The sequence below is a fragment of the Exophiala aquamarina genome (assembly GCF_000709125.1).
Source record: "Exophiala aquamarina CBS 119918 chromosome Unknown aczIA-supercont1.1, whole genome shotgun sequence".
Lineage (NCBI taxonomy): Eukaryota > Fungi > Ascomycota > Eurotiomycetes > Chaetothyriales > Herpotrichiellaceae > Exophiala > Exophiala aquamarina.
In genome coordinates, this window is record NW_013550587.1 from 1,174,532 (window position 1) to 1,189,681 (window position 15,150).

General features: G+C 50.7%; 6 protein-coding genes across 6 annotated transcripts; 2 read left to right on the top strand and 4 right to left on the bottom strand.

Moving 5' to 3' along the window:
- Nucleotides 1–2,583: 2,583 nt before the first annotated feature.
- On the bottom strand, nucleotides 2,584–3,666 carry A1O9_00430 (uncharacterized protein; the record flags this gene model as incomplete). Its single annotated transcript, XM_013409594.1, has 2 exons — nucleotides 2,584–2,688; nucleotides 2,737–3,666. 2 exons carry the CDS (start codon nucleotides 3,664–3,666, stop codon nucleotides 2,584–2,586), a joined length of 1,035 nt encoding a protein of 344 aa, XP_013265048.1.
- A 20-nt stretch (nucleotides 3,667–3,686) lies between these two features.
- A1O9_00431 (uncharacterized protein) lies at nucleotides 3,687–4,107 on the bottom strand (the record flags this gene model as incomplete). Its single annotated transcript, XM_013409595.1, has 2 exons — nucleotides 3,687–3,953; nucleotides 4,042–4,107. 2 exons carry the CDS (start codon nucleotides 4,105–4,107, stop codon nucleotides 3,687–3,689), a joined length of 333 nt encoding a protein of 110 aa, XP_013265049.1.
- A 2,911-nt stretch (nucleotides 4,108–7,018) lies between these two features.
- A1O9_00432 (2-dehydropantoate 2-reductase) lies at nucleotides 7,019–8,237 on the top strand (the record flags this gene model as incomplete). The annotated part of the gene is made up of 5 exons (XM_013409596.1): nucleotides 7,019–7,059; nucleotides 7,142–7,235; nucleotides 7,304–7,358; nucleotides 7,416–7,618; nucleotides 7,671–8,237. The coding sequence occupies 5 exons, from the start codon at nucleotides 7,019–7,021 to the stop codon at nucleotides 8,235–8,237; spliced, it is 960 nt and encodes a 319-aa protein (XP_013265050.1).
- Nucleotides 8,238–9,174: 937 nt separating this feature from the next.
- On the top strand, nucleotides 9,175–10,890 carry A1O9_00433 (uncharacterized protein; the record flags this gene model as incomplete). Its single annotated transcript, XM_013409597.1, has 5 exons — nucleotides 9,175–9,417; nucleotides 9,464–9,540; nucleotides 9,600–9,783; nucleotides 9,837–10,013; nucleotides 10,060–10,890. The coding sequence occupies 5 exons, from the start codon at nucleotides 9,175–9,177 to the stop codon at nucleotides 10,888–10,890; spliced, it is 1,512 nt and encodes a 503-aa protein (XP_013265051.1).
- A 368-nt stretch (nucleotides 10,891–11,258) lies between these two features.
- Nucleotides 11,259–12,113, bottom strand: A1O9_00434 (2-deoxy-D-gluconate 3-dehydrogenase; the record flags this gene model as incomplete). The annotated part of the gene is made up of 2 exons (XM_013409598.1): nucleotides 11,259–11,906; nucleotides 11,982–12,113. The coding sequence occupies 2 exons, from the start codon at nucleotides 12,111–12,113 to the stop codon at nucleotides 11,259–11,261; spliced, it is 780 nt and encodes a 259-aa protein (XP_013265052.1).
- Nucleotides 12,114–13,201: 1,088 nt separating this feature from the next.
- Nucleotides 13,202–14,562, bottom strand: A1O9_00435 (galactonate dehydratase; the record flags this gene model as incomplete). The annotated part of the gene is made up of 3 exons (XM_013409599.1): nucleotides 13,202–14,067; nucleotides 14,132–14,241; nucleotides 14,315–14,562. The coding sequence occupies 3 exons, from the start codon at nucleotides 14,560–14,562 to the stop codon at nucleotides 13,202–13,204; spliced, it is 1,224 nt and encodes a 407-aa protein (XP_013265053.1).
- Between the last annotated feature and the right edge of the window lie 588 nt (nucleotides 14,563–15,150).

Below are 15,150 nucleotides of genomic sequence, written 5' to 3' on the forward strand. Positions count from 1 at the left end.
CCCCCCCCCCCCTTCTCTTCTGGAATGCCTCTCGCTCTGCGTCCCTGTGACGGAGTACAGTGCCTAGGCAGTAGACGGTTTCCCTACGAGAGTATGTTGTTATATTGTAGTAGAGGCCAATGCTTGATGGCTATGCTAGCCCGGTCGACGCACCCCCGAGGCTTGCTTGCTTGCTTGCTTGCTTGCGTGCAGGATTCCATGTCCATGGCGGGCGGGCGGTTGCGGAAGTGGTCCGTCTGCATGAGCATCACAGTAGGGAGATGCTCTATTGCATTTATTGGTACTCGTAGTTTCGATCTTTTCTTGACGGCCCCGTGCTCCATGGTTGCAGTGGGGCATCCATTGATCGTACAGTACGGAGTACATAAGGAGTACGCTCCCAGTAAGCTGTGGGGTCGGGTATTGTTAGGGGGGTTGGATCCGGTGGGGTGCATAATCCGCCCAAGGGCAGCTTGAAGTGACCACCACGTGACGTGAGGCGGCGAAAAGACCAGAAAAAGGCTGAAAGGCACTAAAACCGCAGTGCAGGGGCCGGGGATTCTGGCTTTTCGGTGGTTGCTCCTCACGACCACCGGGGGAATAAATCAATCACTGCTTAGCGATTCACGTATAGCCTGGGCGAAGGGGATATACCGAACATTTGTAGAGACGAGTCGGATGCAGTGGCGACCTGTCTAGAATATCACCAAGTATCGGCATTATTCAGTAAGTCAGTTTCTATTCTTCTAAAATATTTCCTAGTCAATCTTGTTGGAAAGTGAAATCTTAAGATTATAAAGTTACGGGGTAGTGGTGGAGTTCTCTAGGGTAAACGAGACAGTACAAAAGTACCACGCGATTTGCGAATCGCTATTGTTGGAGCTCTGGCTGGAACAGCGGCACCCAAAATACAGGCACCAAGAATGCACGGCTTGAGGCATTTACCTCGGTATGTGGACAAACTTCAGGTTGGTCATACAGGAGAGGAAAGACATGCTTGTAGTGGACAGATCGATATCTTCATGTGCGCGTTGGGCTACAAACAAACGCATGGCTAATCGCCAAGTCAAGGTACTATAGAAGCGCTCATTGGCGCTCATGATGGTGCCGCCGCTCGTGTGAGAACAATACCTTGTATTTCCAAGGAACATGCCCATAGTAGGCTTTCATTGCTCCAGATCGTCGAAGGAGTAATTCTGTTGTCTTCTCCTTTGATGTGTCATCAATATTTCAACAATCCTATGCGCTTCAAATTTTCCAAAGAGGAGGCTTTTTCTTCCGCTTCAAACCGCCGCAGGCATCCATACTTTCACGCCGATATCAGTACACAGGCATATTCGGTCTGGAAGACACTGGTTCGGTACCGCATGGCGACATGGGACATGGTCGCATCCGCTTAATTATCTTCGGTGTTGTGAGATAGATTCTGATTACAAAGGATCTTGGTTGCTGGTGAGGCTCGCGTATACAGTTTCGTCGCACACCCTCGAAGCTGAGGAGGTATAGCGTCCTACCGGATAAGTCGAGAAATATTCGCTATAAGGTGCCTGGACATCTTTGGGACCTTCTTATGCCTCCGGTTCCTTGAGTACTCTGTGTCAAAAAGATGCGGAATAGCTTCGCAGGCCTTCGCATCCTTAGAAAAGAGTGTGCCGCTTGGCTGGTCCAGATGTGGTTGGCTTGGCCGGCGCAATCAATTGACAAAGATATGGAGAAGTCGTGCTCTGTAAAAGAGCCCCAATCCAGCTCGGATCAGTAATTCCAGCAATTATTAGACCTATATCATCGGCCCAAGATCTTCCTGAGATGAGCACCATGACTATCGCAATCCGCCTCTAATGGCATGAAGTCGAGTAGGCTGCTCACTCCTGAATCACTCGTATCATCATTTCCAATGGCTGCGCCATGGCCATCAATCCCCGGTGCCAGAGACGGCTTTTGTTCGAATTTCTGCACGATAAGTTTCGTCAACGTCCAGTAGCTGTCGGCAGATGTTTCAAACCCAGCTTCATGTACCGTTGAGCTTGCCATCTTGGAGCGGATGTCATCCCAGGTTGTCTTCCAATTCGCCAGAGCCATCTTGATGGGGATGAATGCGGCGTTGTTTCCGGCACCGGAAAGAGAGGTTGGTGACGTCCTATTCAGAGGATTCCCGAAGAGGTGTATCCAGGAATGTGTGTACAGAACTGCAAGTGGTTAGTAGCTCGCTGAAAGATGCGGGAAATCGGAGTCGAAGGGAACACAGGATGGTGAAAGTTGAACGAACCATGGATCAAATACAACATATCCCAACAGCACAATGATTCAGTCTGGAAGGCCAACTTGATTTCCGACTGCGGCAGAAAAAATCTCTGAAAAGCATCAATCAATTTCATACGCGGTGGAGGGAATAAAGACTTTTGTAGCATTTCAGTATAGCTTGAAAGCTCAAAATACTGCTGCTCGGAAGGAAGCTGAAGATCAAGTTCACAGTAGCTGATACGGGGTGGCACGTTGTTGAACATTCCCATACCAGAATCTAATGCAAGCAACACATTCATTGTTCTGTCCCTCAAGCATTAGCAGATGCTTCTCACCTATCTGAACTGAACTTATCGCGATGGCTTACCTGATCCGGCATTCAGTTCGCACCCAGCGCTGGAAGGATACTTCATCAGGAACCGTATGATTTCTGTGCTGAGCGGTCGGTAAGCCAAAAGCTCTGGCTATCTATTCAACAGTCAGTCAAGACCACACATATACAGAATCACCGCATACGTTAAGCACCCTCATGTAGCGCTCCCTTCTCGCTCTTCGACGACCGGCCAAGTTCCCCGAGAAGTACTGAGCTATAATCATCAAGTAGGCCCCTTGGAACATCTGGAACTGATAGAACAGTGTATCCTCGTCAGGGGCTTCTGCAAGATTGATACTGCCAATGTATTCTTCTCGGAATCCTGAGCAGTTGAAGATATAGGCCTCTATGATGTCCAACAAGCTCTTCCAGGAGGCTACTTTGCGCCGATCAGAAGAGTACATGGCACCCAGGGCAGCAAGTGAAATGAGTAGGTGTATAGGAACTATGGCAGGTTCAAATGAGGGACGATGCACAATTGGGCAGTGACGGTGGTAATTGCCAAAGTACAGTGACAGACAATGGTCCAGCTCCACGTGCGTAATTAGCTCAATGGCAGAGTAGACTTCAGGACCCATGCTTTGATTTTCGGGATATTGAGTAGCGAGGCTGGCTGTTGTATTTATCAGAATTTGCCTGATCTCAAAAGCACGCGGCTCGAGGTCCAACGCTAGGCTAGATATAAGGCCTCCGGTGCTGGGGATGGTTGCAAGATCAGCGTTGAGTGGATAGGACCCAAATGTCAGCGTCTCAAATCCACCAAAGAACGAGTCGAAGTTGATACCGTCGTAGTCAGGAATGCTCGAACCAACAAAAACATTGTTTCGATCATAGTCTTCGCTCCAACGGGAGGCTTCGGAGCAATCTTCGAGGGCACCGACTGTCCCTTCATCTTCTTCAAGATATGATGGCGTTTGCGTGTCTCGGATGGGGAAGGATTCCACGATGCCATCTGGATTGAGTAAGTGCTGAATTGGAATGGCGTCTCGGCTGGTAGGTCTTGGTTGGTCTTGCGACCTTGAAGTTGCTAAGAATGAGTTAGAAGTGGACGTGGCATAGCAAGACCGAGCCATACACCGGATACATTCCTTGCCTAGCTCTTGACAACGGGCACAAGGACTTTCCTGGTTGCATCGCGTCCTGAGCTTGACGCAAGACATGCACGAGGACCTCTTCCGGCCTTTGCTTTGGCCTTCTGGAACTGGCGCCTCACCACGTTCCTTGCACCGAAACTGATGTGCTCGGAGAACATCGCTGTGGAGGTCTTATTAGACAGTGCTTCGTCTTCGTGATGATCAATCTCACCTTCGCTTAAAGCATTTGGAGCAAAACGGGCAGGTAAAGGGTCTCTGTGCCACGTCTAGAGGTTGGTCAGATCTAGGGAATCACATAGACTGGGGCTTTCTCTAACGCTGTTGTTGGTGGCGAAGCATATGCGCCTTTCTGACGAAGGACTTTTCGCACGACGGGCAGTGGAATCTTTCACGCTGAGGCGGCGCTTGAACTTGATCCATGTTTGTGGGTTTGTCACCACCTAGGCTGTAGTGCAATTGCGGTCATGTGCACTGACTCCAGAGGGCTAAAACATCAAAGTTCCGCCCTTTTCGGTATCTTTGAAGTTGGGCTCCGCTGAGAAAGTAGCAGTCCCCTCTTCCGTTAGAAGACCAAGGATGAGGTAGATTGTTAGACCTACGGGTAGACACCCGTTTGACAGACCGCGCCTTGGGCAGGCTGAAGTTTGGGAACTAAAAGCGGATCGAGCGAGTACGAGGCGAAGAGGACCGGCCAAGGACTTGTTGATTTTGCAAAGTACTCTGTAGTGATGGCAGACATGGGGATAGACACTAATCATAGGCGAACACAGCCCTCACCAATGGAATTATCTGAAGTGGAGGACTTGTCAGTTCTCTCTGGAATAGCTTGAATCTGGACATCCACATCGAAGGATGACGAAAGGTCTGCGAGGAAAAGCGACAAGTGGCGTCTGGCGGCGTACGTCTTGCCTGAAAAGGCACCGTAGTTGGCTGATGTGTGAAAGATTAGCACAGCAAGGTCTGGTATTTTGATTTGAAACAACGGTTGCTGAAGAGTGGCGAAGGTCTCTAAGCGAGCAAGAGCCGGAAGCAAGCTGAAGCAATCCGTTTTTCCCAAGGACGGAAGATAGATCCCAACTTAGGTACATTTGTTAGTAATAGCAAAGGGTGTATCAAATAGCACCGAGGAGCTGAGAATGAGAAATGGAAGCAGATGGCGGGGTTTGTGGGCGCGAGCGATCGGCGGCAAGGACCACCCACAAGCGCCCGTGCCCCGGGGCCCCGTCGCTGCCTCCTTAGTCGTTACCAGGTAACCGGTTAACCACTTACGAGTAGTTGGCGACTCCCTTCCTTCTCCTCGTCTCTTTGCCCTCTGAGTCCTCGCTCCTTCCGAGTTGGCGTCCCCGAGTACTACCTGCCTAAAGGTACCCTGTACTTGGTAGGCAGTCGCACCTGCCACTGCCACTGCCACCCGCCACCCGCCACCCGCCACTCACACGTAGATGCCCTGCACGGCTGAGGTAGAGGGGTTTTCCGGGGCAGGCTTCCCCCAACCGAGCCTGCTCGTAAGTACAGATTATCATAATTTTCCTCCCGCGCAACCATCAACAAGGATGCCTGTGCACCGGCTGCACCGGCTGACGCAAATGGAAATCCTCTTCCAAGGTTCAGACCTGATGGTGCATGGCCAGGAAACAAAGCCTCGTCAAACCTTCCCTCAGAATTCGCTCTTCCCGCTCTCCGCCTTGGCATTTAAAGCTCGCGTACCTTCGTGCAGCAAGGAAGGGGCCCGAGGAGAGCCCAGAGATGTGTTCTTAGCTCGTGCACAGAGGCTACTTCCTGAAAGTCTATGCTGTTTCATCACAGAGGTAGAGTTTGTGGACATGGGACGTGTGAGTCGAACGCGGTCTAGACAAACCAAACGTGTCGCAAAGGCTGCATCTACGGAGCCCCTAGTCCATTATGCGGACCTGTGTATCGCACGAACAAGGTAAAATGGTGAAGATCTCTCGACCGGATCACCGGTTCCGCTGCGAGGTTGAGTTCACAGCCTTGTTATATTTCTCTCCTAGCAGGATTTTCGCGAGGCATCGAGATGCGAGTAATCCCTGCCAATTGATCTACGAAAAGCTTGTCACAACTTTTGCGGCTTGGACGACAGGGAGGTCTCATCTATTACTCTTTCTGTCGAAAGTACCTTATGCAAAGGACGGACTTTTTCGCTTTAGCCTCAGTGAGGCGAGTCAGCACTTGATCGCCGTGGCCTCTGAGCCCACTCCTTAGATCTCGATTTCATATTTCGTGCGACTATGATTTGCCTACGGGATAAGTCACTAACTGCCTCGAAACCTATCAAGCGAGGTTATCAAGCCCAGGTATCACATCTTCAAGGCTGCTGATAGACGAAAAAGAAGTACAAACTAGAGGCGACGATCCCGCGACGTTACCTTCTAAAAATATTTTGTCTCAAAGCATGGCGCATCCCGGGGAAGTCATGCCATAGTTGTATTGAACGTCGCCATATCAGCAAAGTCAGCAACATGCTTCCTGCTTCCCTCCGCCATATTTGCATATCATCTCAGTGCCATGTCCCATCGAGCCATTGTTGGAGATGCCTCATATCATAGAATTGAGGGTGATCCCTGTGTGGTGGAATTGACAGGGCTCAGGCACGACACTTGTACCTGTTGGCTGCTTCACCTATCTTGCCGGATGTGTTCCAAAAAACCAAAATATTTCTCCTAGTCAGCGCTCATGGACAACATGTCCTCGAGCATGCATAGACGTCAGCAGATGGGATTCTGGTCTACAACTAGAATAACAGCTACGCCACGGAACCCAAATGACAACAGATTTTCAATTGACCCTGAACTAACAGACTCTCAACATCCGAAGGCTATCTTGAATCTTGATGCCCTATGGGAACCTGTCACGTGCCTGTCGCTTGCCCAGGCGGCCTACCACAGTTGAAACCGGTTCAAATCAACGCGAAAAACTCGGGATCGACCTTAGCCTGCATCCTCCACATTTCAAGTCAACAGTGTTTCTCAGCGGGGCTGGGTCAATTACCACCGAGCTAGCTGAACTGGCAGCTATCGACTACCCCCACGAATGAAGGATGTGTCCTTTGCGTGGCGTGGCACGTAAACTCTCCATGTACTCGTACCTGAAAGAGCCAAGGGATGGGTACTCGGGACGGAGTCGTTGTCATGGAAAAGGCGCGGGGCTCGGCATTCAAACAATAATTCAAGTTGAACCAAAACACTGATCCCGTGATCAGAAGATCTGCCGCGATCAATATCTATGTACGAAGGAGGGCTTCTTGATTTCTTGTCAGAGCACGAATTTCTAAGCTCTGACTGATGACCTGAGAGAACCCCTAGTATTCAACATGGCTCAAGAAATCAAGGTGATGCTTTATGGGCTAGGAGCGTAAGTCGTCTGTGTGACTCGACTGCGGGCTTGGCAGCATCAAAAGGATCCCTACTAACATTGATGGTTTTCATATTTGCAGCATTGGATCATTCTATGCTTTCATTTTACAAAGAGACAGTCGTGTACGCTTGACAGTCGTGGCTCGATCAAATTACGAGGCTGTCCACAAAGATGTATGTTGTTGGACCCCGGAACGACCCTCTAGTAGCGGCAAGCCTTATTGACGCACTCTCTCAACAAGGGCATCCGTATCACAAGTATGAACCATGGGAAACACCATTTCAAACCAGTAAAAGGTATAAACATCAATCAACTGGCAATCGGGCCCTGTATACTGACTTGGCTCTTGATAGTCGTGAGGACACCGGCCGAGGCTGGCGAGACGTATGACTACATTGTCCTTGCAAACAAAGCTATCGATCAAGAATCCGTTCCTGAGCGAATTGCGCCTGCCGTTGATGAGAACAAAACGACTATAGTGATTGCACAGAATGGAGTGGGCAACGAAGATCCTTTCCGCGCCGCTTTCCCAAAGAACGTCATTCTAAGCTGCGTGGTATGACCGTGATAGTCCCTAACACGAATCTTGCATTTGACTATTTGACCAGGTCTGGGTTGGCGCCGGCCAGAGTCAACCGGGTATCATTGAACATAGAGCGTCAGAAAATACCGAAATCGGCATATTCCCCAACGAAGCCTTGGAGGCCACATTCGAGAAAGCCAAGCTCGATGAATTCACCAGTCTCCTGTCAGCGGGTAAAACACCCTTCACGGTCGAAGAGAATATCCAGATCCAGCGCTGGGAGAAAGTCGTATGGAATTGCGCTTGGAATTCCTTGACCACCCTCACAATGCTCGACACCCACGCATGGTTGAAATCTTCCGATACCTCTACACCGATGACTAGGACACTGATGCGGGAAGTAATCGACGTCGGCAGGAAAGCAGGTGTGCCACTCGAGTACAAGCTGATCGATACATTGATTGATAGGATCTTGGCTATGACCACTATCGGCAGCAGCATGCAAGTCGACTGCAAAGCAGGGAGACAAATGGAGGTTGATATTATCTTGGGGACTCCGTACAAAAAGGGGAAACAACTCGGCGTCCCTACACCGACACTGGACGTTCTTTATACGTTGCTGTTGGCGGTAAATACGCGAATGAAGGCCTAGGACTCTAGTATCGCGCTATCCGACGATATGGTGAGACACAGGGAATGGTATTCATATGCAATTCACCGAATTGTATTCATAAGTGGGGATTGAGTGCTCGACATGATTCTTTATAGACTTGAGATAGTACCATCTAGCGGTTAAGGGATCTCTAGAATCGGGTGTTCCGTAGGGATCAGGTTCCAATATTTCTATGTCCAGCACAGCTGATCGTGATAGACACTCCTTTATATTTGATTCGGAGTTTTCGCGAGCAGCAGAAAGGATACGTGCGGCGTTTTCCGTCCGCATAAGGCTGGGATGATATCATCGGACTTTGAGGACAAGAAGCTTCTCCAAGTTTTGTGGCTTGAGGCTTGGAGGTCATGGCCGCTCTTCGGTTCCCATCGAAAGGTTGAATTCGAGTCCAAATTCTAGTGTTGGGTATCCACGGTAGTCCGTGGACCTCGCTCCACAACTCACAATGCCTGAACCTAACTAGAATACCTGTTGAAACTTACCATGTGGAGCCAAATCACAAGCGGCCTCACCGCCCTGCGAGCAGCAAAATGAGGAAAGTGTGGGTGCTCGCTTAAGGGGAATTCCCTGCCACCAGTACAAGATACTGCCCTGTGTAATTAATGGCCACGGCACGGGGACAGTGGGGTGAGCTTTATGATTGATATCCTTCTCCCCCATATTCTCGCAGATCTCACATCTATGTTGGCCTGCCGTCGCACATAGGCAGGTGATCCCCGTGGGGTGAATAAGGCCCTGCTCAGCGTGATCATCATCAATTCCGATCTGTTTCCTGGAGACAAATTAACTTAAATAGGGCCATCTACCGAGTGTAAGACTACTCTTTAGCCAGAACCACAGTACTCTGGTTGGAAACTCTTCCACATTTTTCGACCACGTCTGCAACGTGACCAGTTCGGTCCCCTGCAACTCTTCAATCATGGACGACAAGCCTTCCGTTGAGGACGAGGCCAGGAGGCCAAGTCACGGCTCATCTCGAGTAGAGGAAGTCGGTGCAGAAAAAGTTCGCATTGAACATTCTCACATGGTCATGCCTGAAGCTCTCATTGGGCTTTCGGAAGAAGATATCCAACAAATCGGGCGAAAAGCAACCTTTAAACTGGACTGCTTTATCCTCCCTTCCATCACTATCATGTATATTATGAATTACCTCGACCGCCAGGTAAGCTTACATAATTCTAAGGACGATCCCGCGCTGACCTGCACAGAATATCGCGAGTGCCAAATTGGCGGACATCGATGTGGACCTCAACTTATCAGCTGTAGAGTACCAGACATCTGTGAGGTAGGCAAAGTGAACTTTATCGTACTTGGCCGCCAAGTATGTTGACGGCCCCCCTATAGCATTCTCTTTGCGGGATACATCTTGATGCAAGTTCCATCGAACATCATTGTTGGAAAAATAGCCCATCCAGCCGTCTATATATGCGCCGCCATGGCCGTTTGGGGTCTGATTTCCGCACTGATGGCCGTGGTCCATAATTTTGGAGGTCTCCTTGCCTGCCGATTCTTTCTCGGGTTTGTCGAGGTAAGTAGCATATCTATGCATAGGGTCCAGGAAAATTGCTCACATATTGTCAGGCCGTTTTTTTCCCAGGCGCGTTGTTCTACCTCTCGTTGTTCTACTCGCGAAAGCAATTTGCCCTCCGAACAGCTATACTTTACTCGGGTTCGCAAATTGGAAATGCTTTTGGTGGTCTCTTTGCCATTGGGATTCTGGAACTGGACGAGAAAAGGGGACTCGAAGGCTGGCGATGGGTAAGATATAGCATTCTTCTATCAGGCCCCTCTAACAGGCAAACAGCTTTTCCTAATCGAGGGAGTTCTCACCATCTTCCTAGCAATACTATTCGCATTCATCCTTCCCAATTCGATCAAGACGCTCAAAGGATTCTCCAACCAAGAGAAAGAATGGGTGGTGTGGAACTTCGAGTCTGATCTTGGCCAGCAAGATAATTCGAAGGAAGTGAGTGGGCGCCAGGGCCTCACAATGGCCGGAACGGATCCAAAGATGTGGCTGTTCATGACCCTCTTGACATCGATCTACATCTCCGCTGCTGTCACGAACTTCTTCCCATCCGTGGTTGGAGGCCTAGGATATTCGAGGAACAAGACCTACGGGCTCACAGCACCACCCTTCATACTTTGTGTCATCTGCATGTTGATCAACGGATTCCACTCGGACCGGACGCAAGAACGCTACCTTCACATCGTCTGTCCTTTGGCCATCACCGTGGTCGCCAATATCATTGCCGTGTCTACCCTGAACATCGCAGCTAGATACGTCGCAATGATGCTGATGCCTGCCTCCTTCTATTCCGCCTCGATTGTGGTTCTCTCGTGGATCGCCAGCAGTTTGAATCAGCCAGCAGTGAAGCGAGCAGCAGCCATTGCAGCAATCAACGCAGTCTCCAACACCCCCAATATCTGGACATCGTACCTGTACCGTTCAGCCCCTCGCTACATCGTGGCTTTCGGTGTCAACCTAGCTGCAGCCGTCCTGGCCATCCTGGTCGCAACCGTTATCCGCATCTACTTGCGCCGCGAAAATGCAAAGATGGACCGCGGCGAGGACGTAGGCAAGAGTGGTCCCACCGAAGCGCAGAAAGCTGCCGGCTTCAGGTATACTCTATAGGCAAGGAACCGACGAACTTCGGGATGTTAGCCCTGAGGATGAAGAGCCTTGCATGGTTGATGGCGCCTTGCTGGAACGTTCTCATGGGCTTTCTGTAACGTTCGCACGGCTCCTTTCCTTGATTAGGAGCTCCAAGCCTTACAAAGTGTACGTAAATCAAATACAGTTGTTCTCAATTCAAAGCGACTACTTTATAGTCATTCGGACCGAGCCAGTAAAAGGAAAGAAACACTTTCTACTAACATGAATGTGTAGCTACTACGCTTGACCAGTACACCTCTCAGAGATGAAAACAGTTCACGAGAGATTACCATACCCGCTCCTCCCCTCTGTCACACGAAATACATACCACCAATGAGAAGGCCTTACTACCTCCCCATCCAACCCCCATCAACAGTAACAATCTCCCCACTGACATAGGCACTGGCCCTGCTTGCCAACCAAACCACCGGGCCCTTAAAGTCCTCCGCTTCACCCCATCTCCCCATGGGGATCCTCTCGAGGATCTGCCTCGCACGAGTCTCATTCTTGATCAGCGCCTCATTCATGTCCGTCTGGATATATCCCGGCGCGATGGCATTGACATTGATCCCCTGGCTAGCCCACTCGTTGCTGAGCGCCTTGGTAAGCTGCGCGACGCCGCCTTTGGCGCTCGCGTACGCAGGCACGGTCAGCCCGCCCTGGAAGGACACGAGGCTGGCGACGTTGATGATCGAGCCGCGGTGCGGGCCTGGCCGCTTGAGCATGTACGCTCCAAAATCTCTGCACAACGTGAACACGGTGGAAAGGTTGACTTGCAGCACTTCCTCCCAGTCGCTGAGCGGGAACTCATGCGCTGGGTGCCGCCGCTGGATCCCTGCGCAGGTCACGAGGATGGACACGTCGTGCCCGTCGGCTAGGATCTTCGCGGCGAGACCTGACACTTCGTTCTGCGAGCTGAGATCCGCCGTGTAGATGGTTGCTTTGCGCGAGAGGCTTTCGATCGCCGTTTTGGTTTGTATGTTGCTCGTGTCTCTCTATATCAATGCTATAGTGAGCGCTCTGGCCAGGCCACGGCTGGTTCCAAGCCTGAAGGTCGCAAGATTTCATACCTGCACCAAAATGATATCTGCTCCTGCTTCCGCTAATGCAACCGCCATGGCGGCACCAATACCTCTTGTGCCACCTGTTATCACAGCAGTCCTCCCTTCGAGGGAGAACATGCTTGGAAATGAAAGTGACATTTTGGGCAGTACCTTTAAGCTATCTAGATGTCCCTTAAGCTTGTGCTGTCTCGTCGTGGTCCTGACTTGGTGTCAGTCTCACGGTCTGGATTGATACTCTGGGTCTTGCTGCTTCACCTTTTGAAAGCGTTTCGAGATATTCGGTAGTCTTGGTTCACCAACTATCTTTCATCAAAATCACCTTAACGGGACGAACGGTATGTCCCTTATGGCCAGCGGGCCGTATGAACCCCGACAACGATTGTTTCTTTGTCAAGACCGAAATGACACTGTCTGAGGAACAAGCAAGTGACCCGGTCTAAATCAATTGATTATGACGAAAATGGATGAACGTTTGATGTCGCTTGTTCCACGCCTCACCCCTACAAAGTTTGCTCGGATCAGACGCACCGAGCGGCGTCTGAGGGCGACATCGGTGCATATCCCGACATCCCGATTTCGTCAGACGCTGTGTCCAAGATTACTTCTCCACGTGGGAACGCGTCCCACGTAGTGGGTAAGTTCTCTGGGAAAGGCGGAGAACGTGGAGGAAGCAATAGGATAGTTGAAATAAAAACCCGTGGGGGGAGTTTCAGACAGGTGATCTTGGTATTCTACTTAGTAAATGGCCTAGCTATACCACGATCGACGCTAGTAGTGAAGCAATGGTCTCAGCAAGGGGAATGGTCTGAAGCCACTAGCTCGTACCCTATGGTCGCCCGGAATGGACTACTCCCACGTTGGTATATGACCCGACCGCTCGTCTCGAGCCCAACCCTGTCCCTGTGTAACGGCTCTGAACTCTGTGGGGGCCGACTATCAGGTTTTAGGCGTCCTGATGTGCTGCGAGCTTGGCTCCAGGGCAAAAGCGAGAATGTCGGAGGACGATATCCGCTTGACGTGAGATGGGTCACTTGGACTGGGGAAACAGTTGACAGGCATAATTATAAGACTTTCGCACCAATGGATTTTTAGACGTCAACAGCGAAGACCAGCCCATAGCAACAGAGCAGCGTCATACATGCAGAACGCTTCTTCCAGCGATGCAGTTGACGAGACATCATGGACACCATGGTCTCGGGCTACTGACCCACACGCACCATTAATATTTACCACTCCCGGATGCTACCGTCTTCTCCATAGAACTCCTTACATTGCCAGGCCTCTGTCGTCTTAGAGATCCTCCTGACAACTTCCTCATTAATCTCAATACCCAGCCCTGCACCTGTTGGAGCCTTGACGTAGCCGTTCTCAATTGCGAATACACTCTCGTCGACGAGGTAGGTGTTCAAATCCTCCTCCCCAGCTTCGACATTGTAGTGCATTCCCAATGACATCTCCTGGATTACAAAGTTAGGGATATTCAAGGCGACCTGCATGCTCGCGGCGAGAGCGATCGGTCCCAGGGGGCAGTGCGGTGCAATGGCCACGTCGTATGCTTCGGCCATGTTGGCGATACGCTTCGTTTCGGAAATACCTCCTGCGTGTGCGATGTCCGGCTGCAGGATATCGACGGAAGCATCTTCCAGGAATCGCTTGACGTCCCAGCGGTTGTACAGGCGCTCGCCCTGGGCAATTGGGATGGTCGTGCAGTTGCTCAGCTGCTTGTAAGCCTCAGGATGTTCTGCAAGGAGGGGCTCCTCGATGAAGAGTGGCCGGTACGGCTCCAGAGCTTTGGCCAATTGTTTGGCCATGGCTTTGTGTAGGCGTCCGTGGAAGTCTAGACCGGCATCCAGACCGAGCGATTTGACAATTTTCAGCCGCTCGACGGTCGAGTCCAGTACGGATGGTGAGTCCAGCCAGTTGACATCCTCGGTGGCATTCATCTTGATGCATCGCAGCCCCTGGGCAATGCGAGCTTTGGCAGCGGTTTCGATGTCCGAAGGCCTGTCACCACCGATCCACGCATATACCTGGACCTTGTTGCGAACTTTCCCACCAAGAAGCTGGTAAATGGGGACGTTCAGCTTTCGTCCTGTAGAATCGTAGTCAGCAACTGAGTGGAGGGAGTTCTGGCTTTCTTCAGGTTTCATGCCGACCTTTAAGATCCCAAAGAGCGATATCGATCCCAGAAAGAGCAGACATGAAGACTGGGCCTCCGCGGTAGAATCCCAAGCGCCATATCGTTTGCCAGATGTGTTCAATATCACTGTGGAACAGTTGTAACTTTAGTACGACCATGTTCAATCCGGCTGAATGTCCAAGAGGGTAGAGAGACAGACTCTGCTTCATATCCGATAATACGATCAATAATCTCGTCAAGTGCACCCTCCACCGCTTTGGTATGGCCCTCAAGCGTAGCTTCCCCCCAGCCGTAGTTACTTTGATCATCTGTGATCTTGACAAATAACCACCTGGGCTTGACTCGGAAGTATTCTATGCTTTTGATTTTGGCTCCGGCCAGGTTGGGGACGTGAGGAGTGGCGCCATTCGTGGTACCACGCAACGACTTCAGTTGATCAGTGGCCATTTTCACTGAGACTAATACCAAAGCTGGTCTTTTCAGAGAAGATACGAAAGTGAAAACGCACAGATAGATAAATTTGATGTAGGTTACGGAAAACAGCCACAAATGCTAGCCATCAAGCTAAGGTCGAGTTTGTCTCGAGCAGATGACGTTCTTTTTGTTATGTACGAGTCCGCAGTTCTCACCAGTGTAGTAATGTTATGAATTAAGGATTCACGGATCGCGTGACGCATCGAGCGGCGCCCTATGTCTTGTGGCGGACCGGATTGCTTGGGGGAAACGAAGGGGCAAACAAAAGCATCGGTAGCAACTTTTCCGGGCTGCGAGAGAGAAGAGATTCGACTCCCCACGAATATAGAATTTCTGGCTACTTCGTGCAGATGAGGAGAGCTTGACTCAAAGGTATAATTGTGGCGTGGGGGTCCTACCGGCTTGTACCTTGACCAGGGTGCCAGCCCTTTAACCGGGGGCCTCCTCGGGACTGGAAACTCTGAACGATCGATTCAGGCGACTGGTTAGGGAGGGGCCGGAATCCCTCAGGTACTGAATACTCCATTTGCAGTGCTAAGATGTCATGCTCCGCTTCTTACT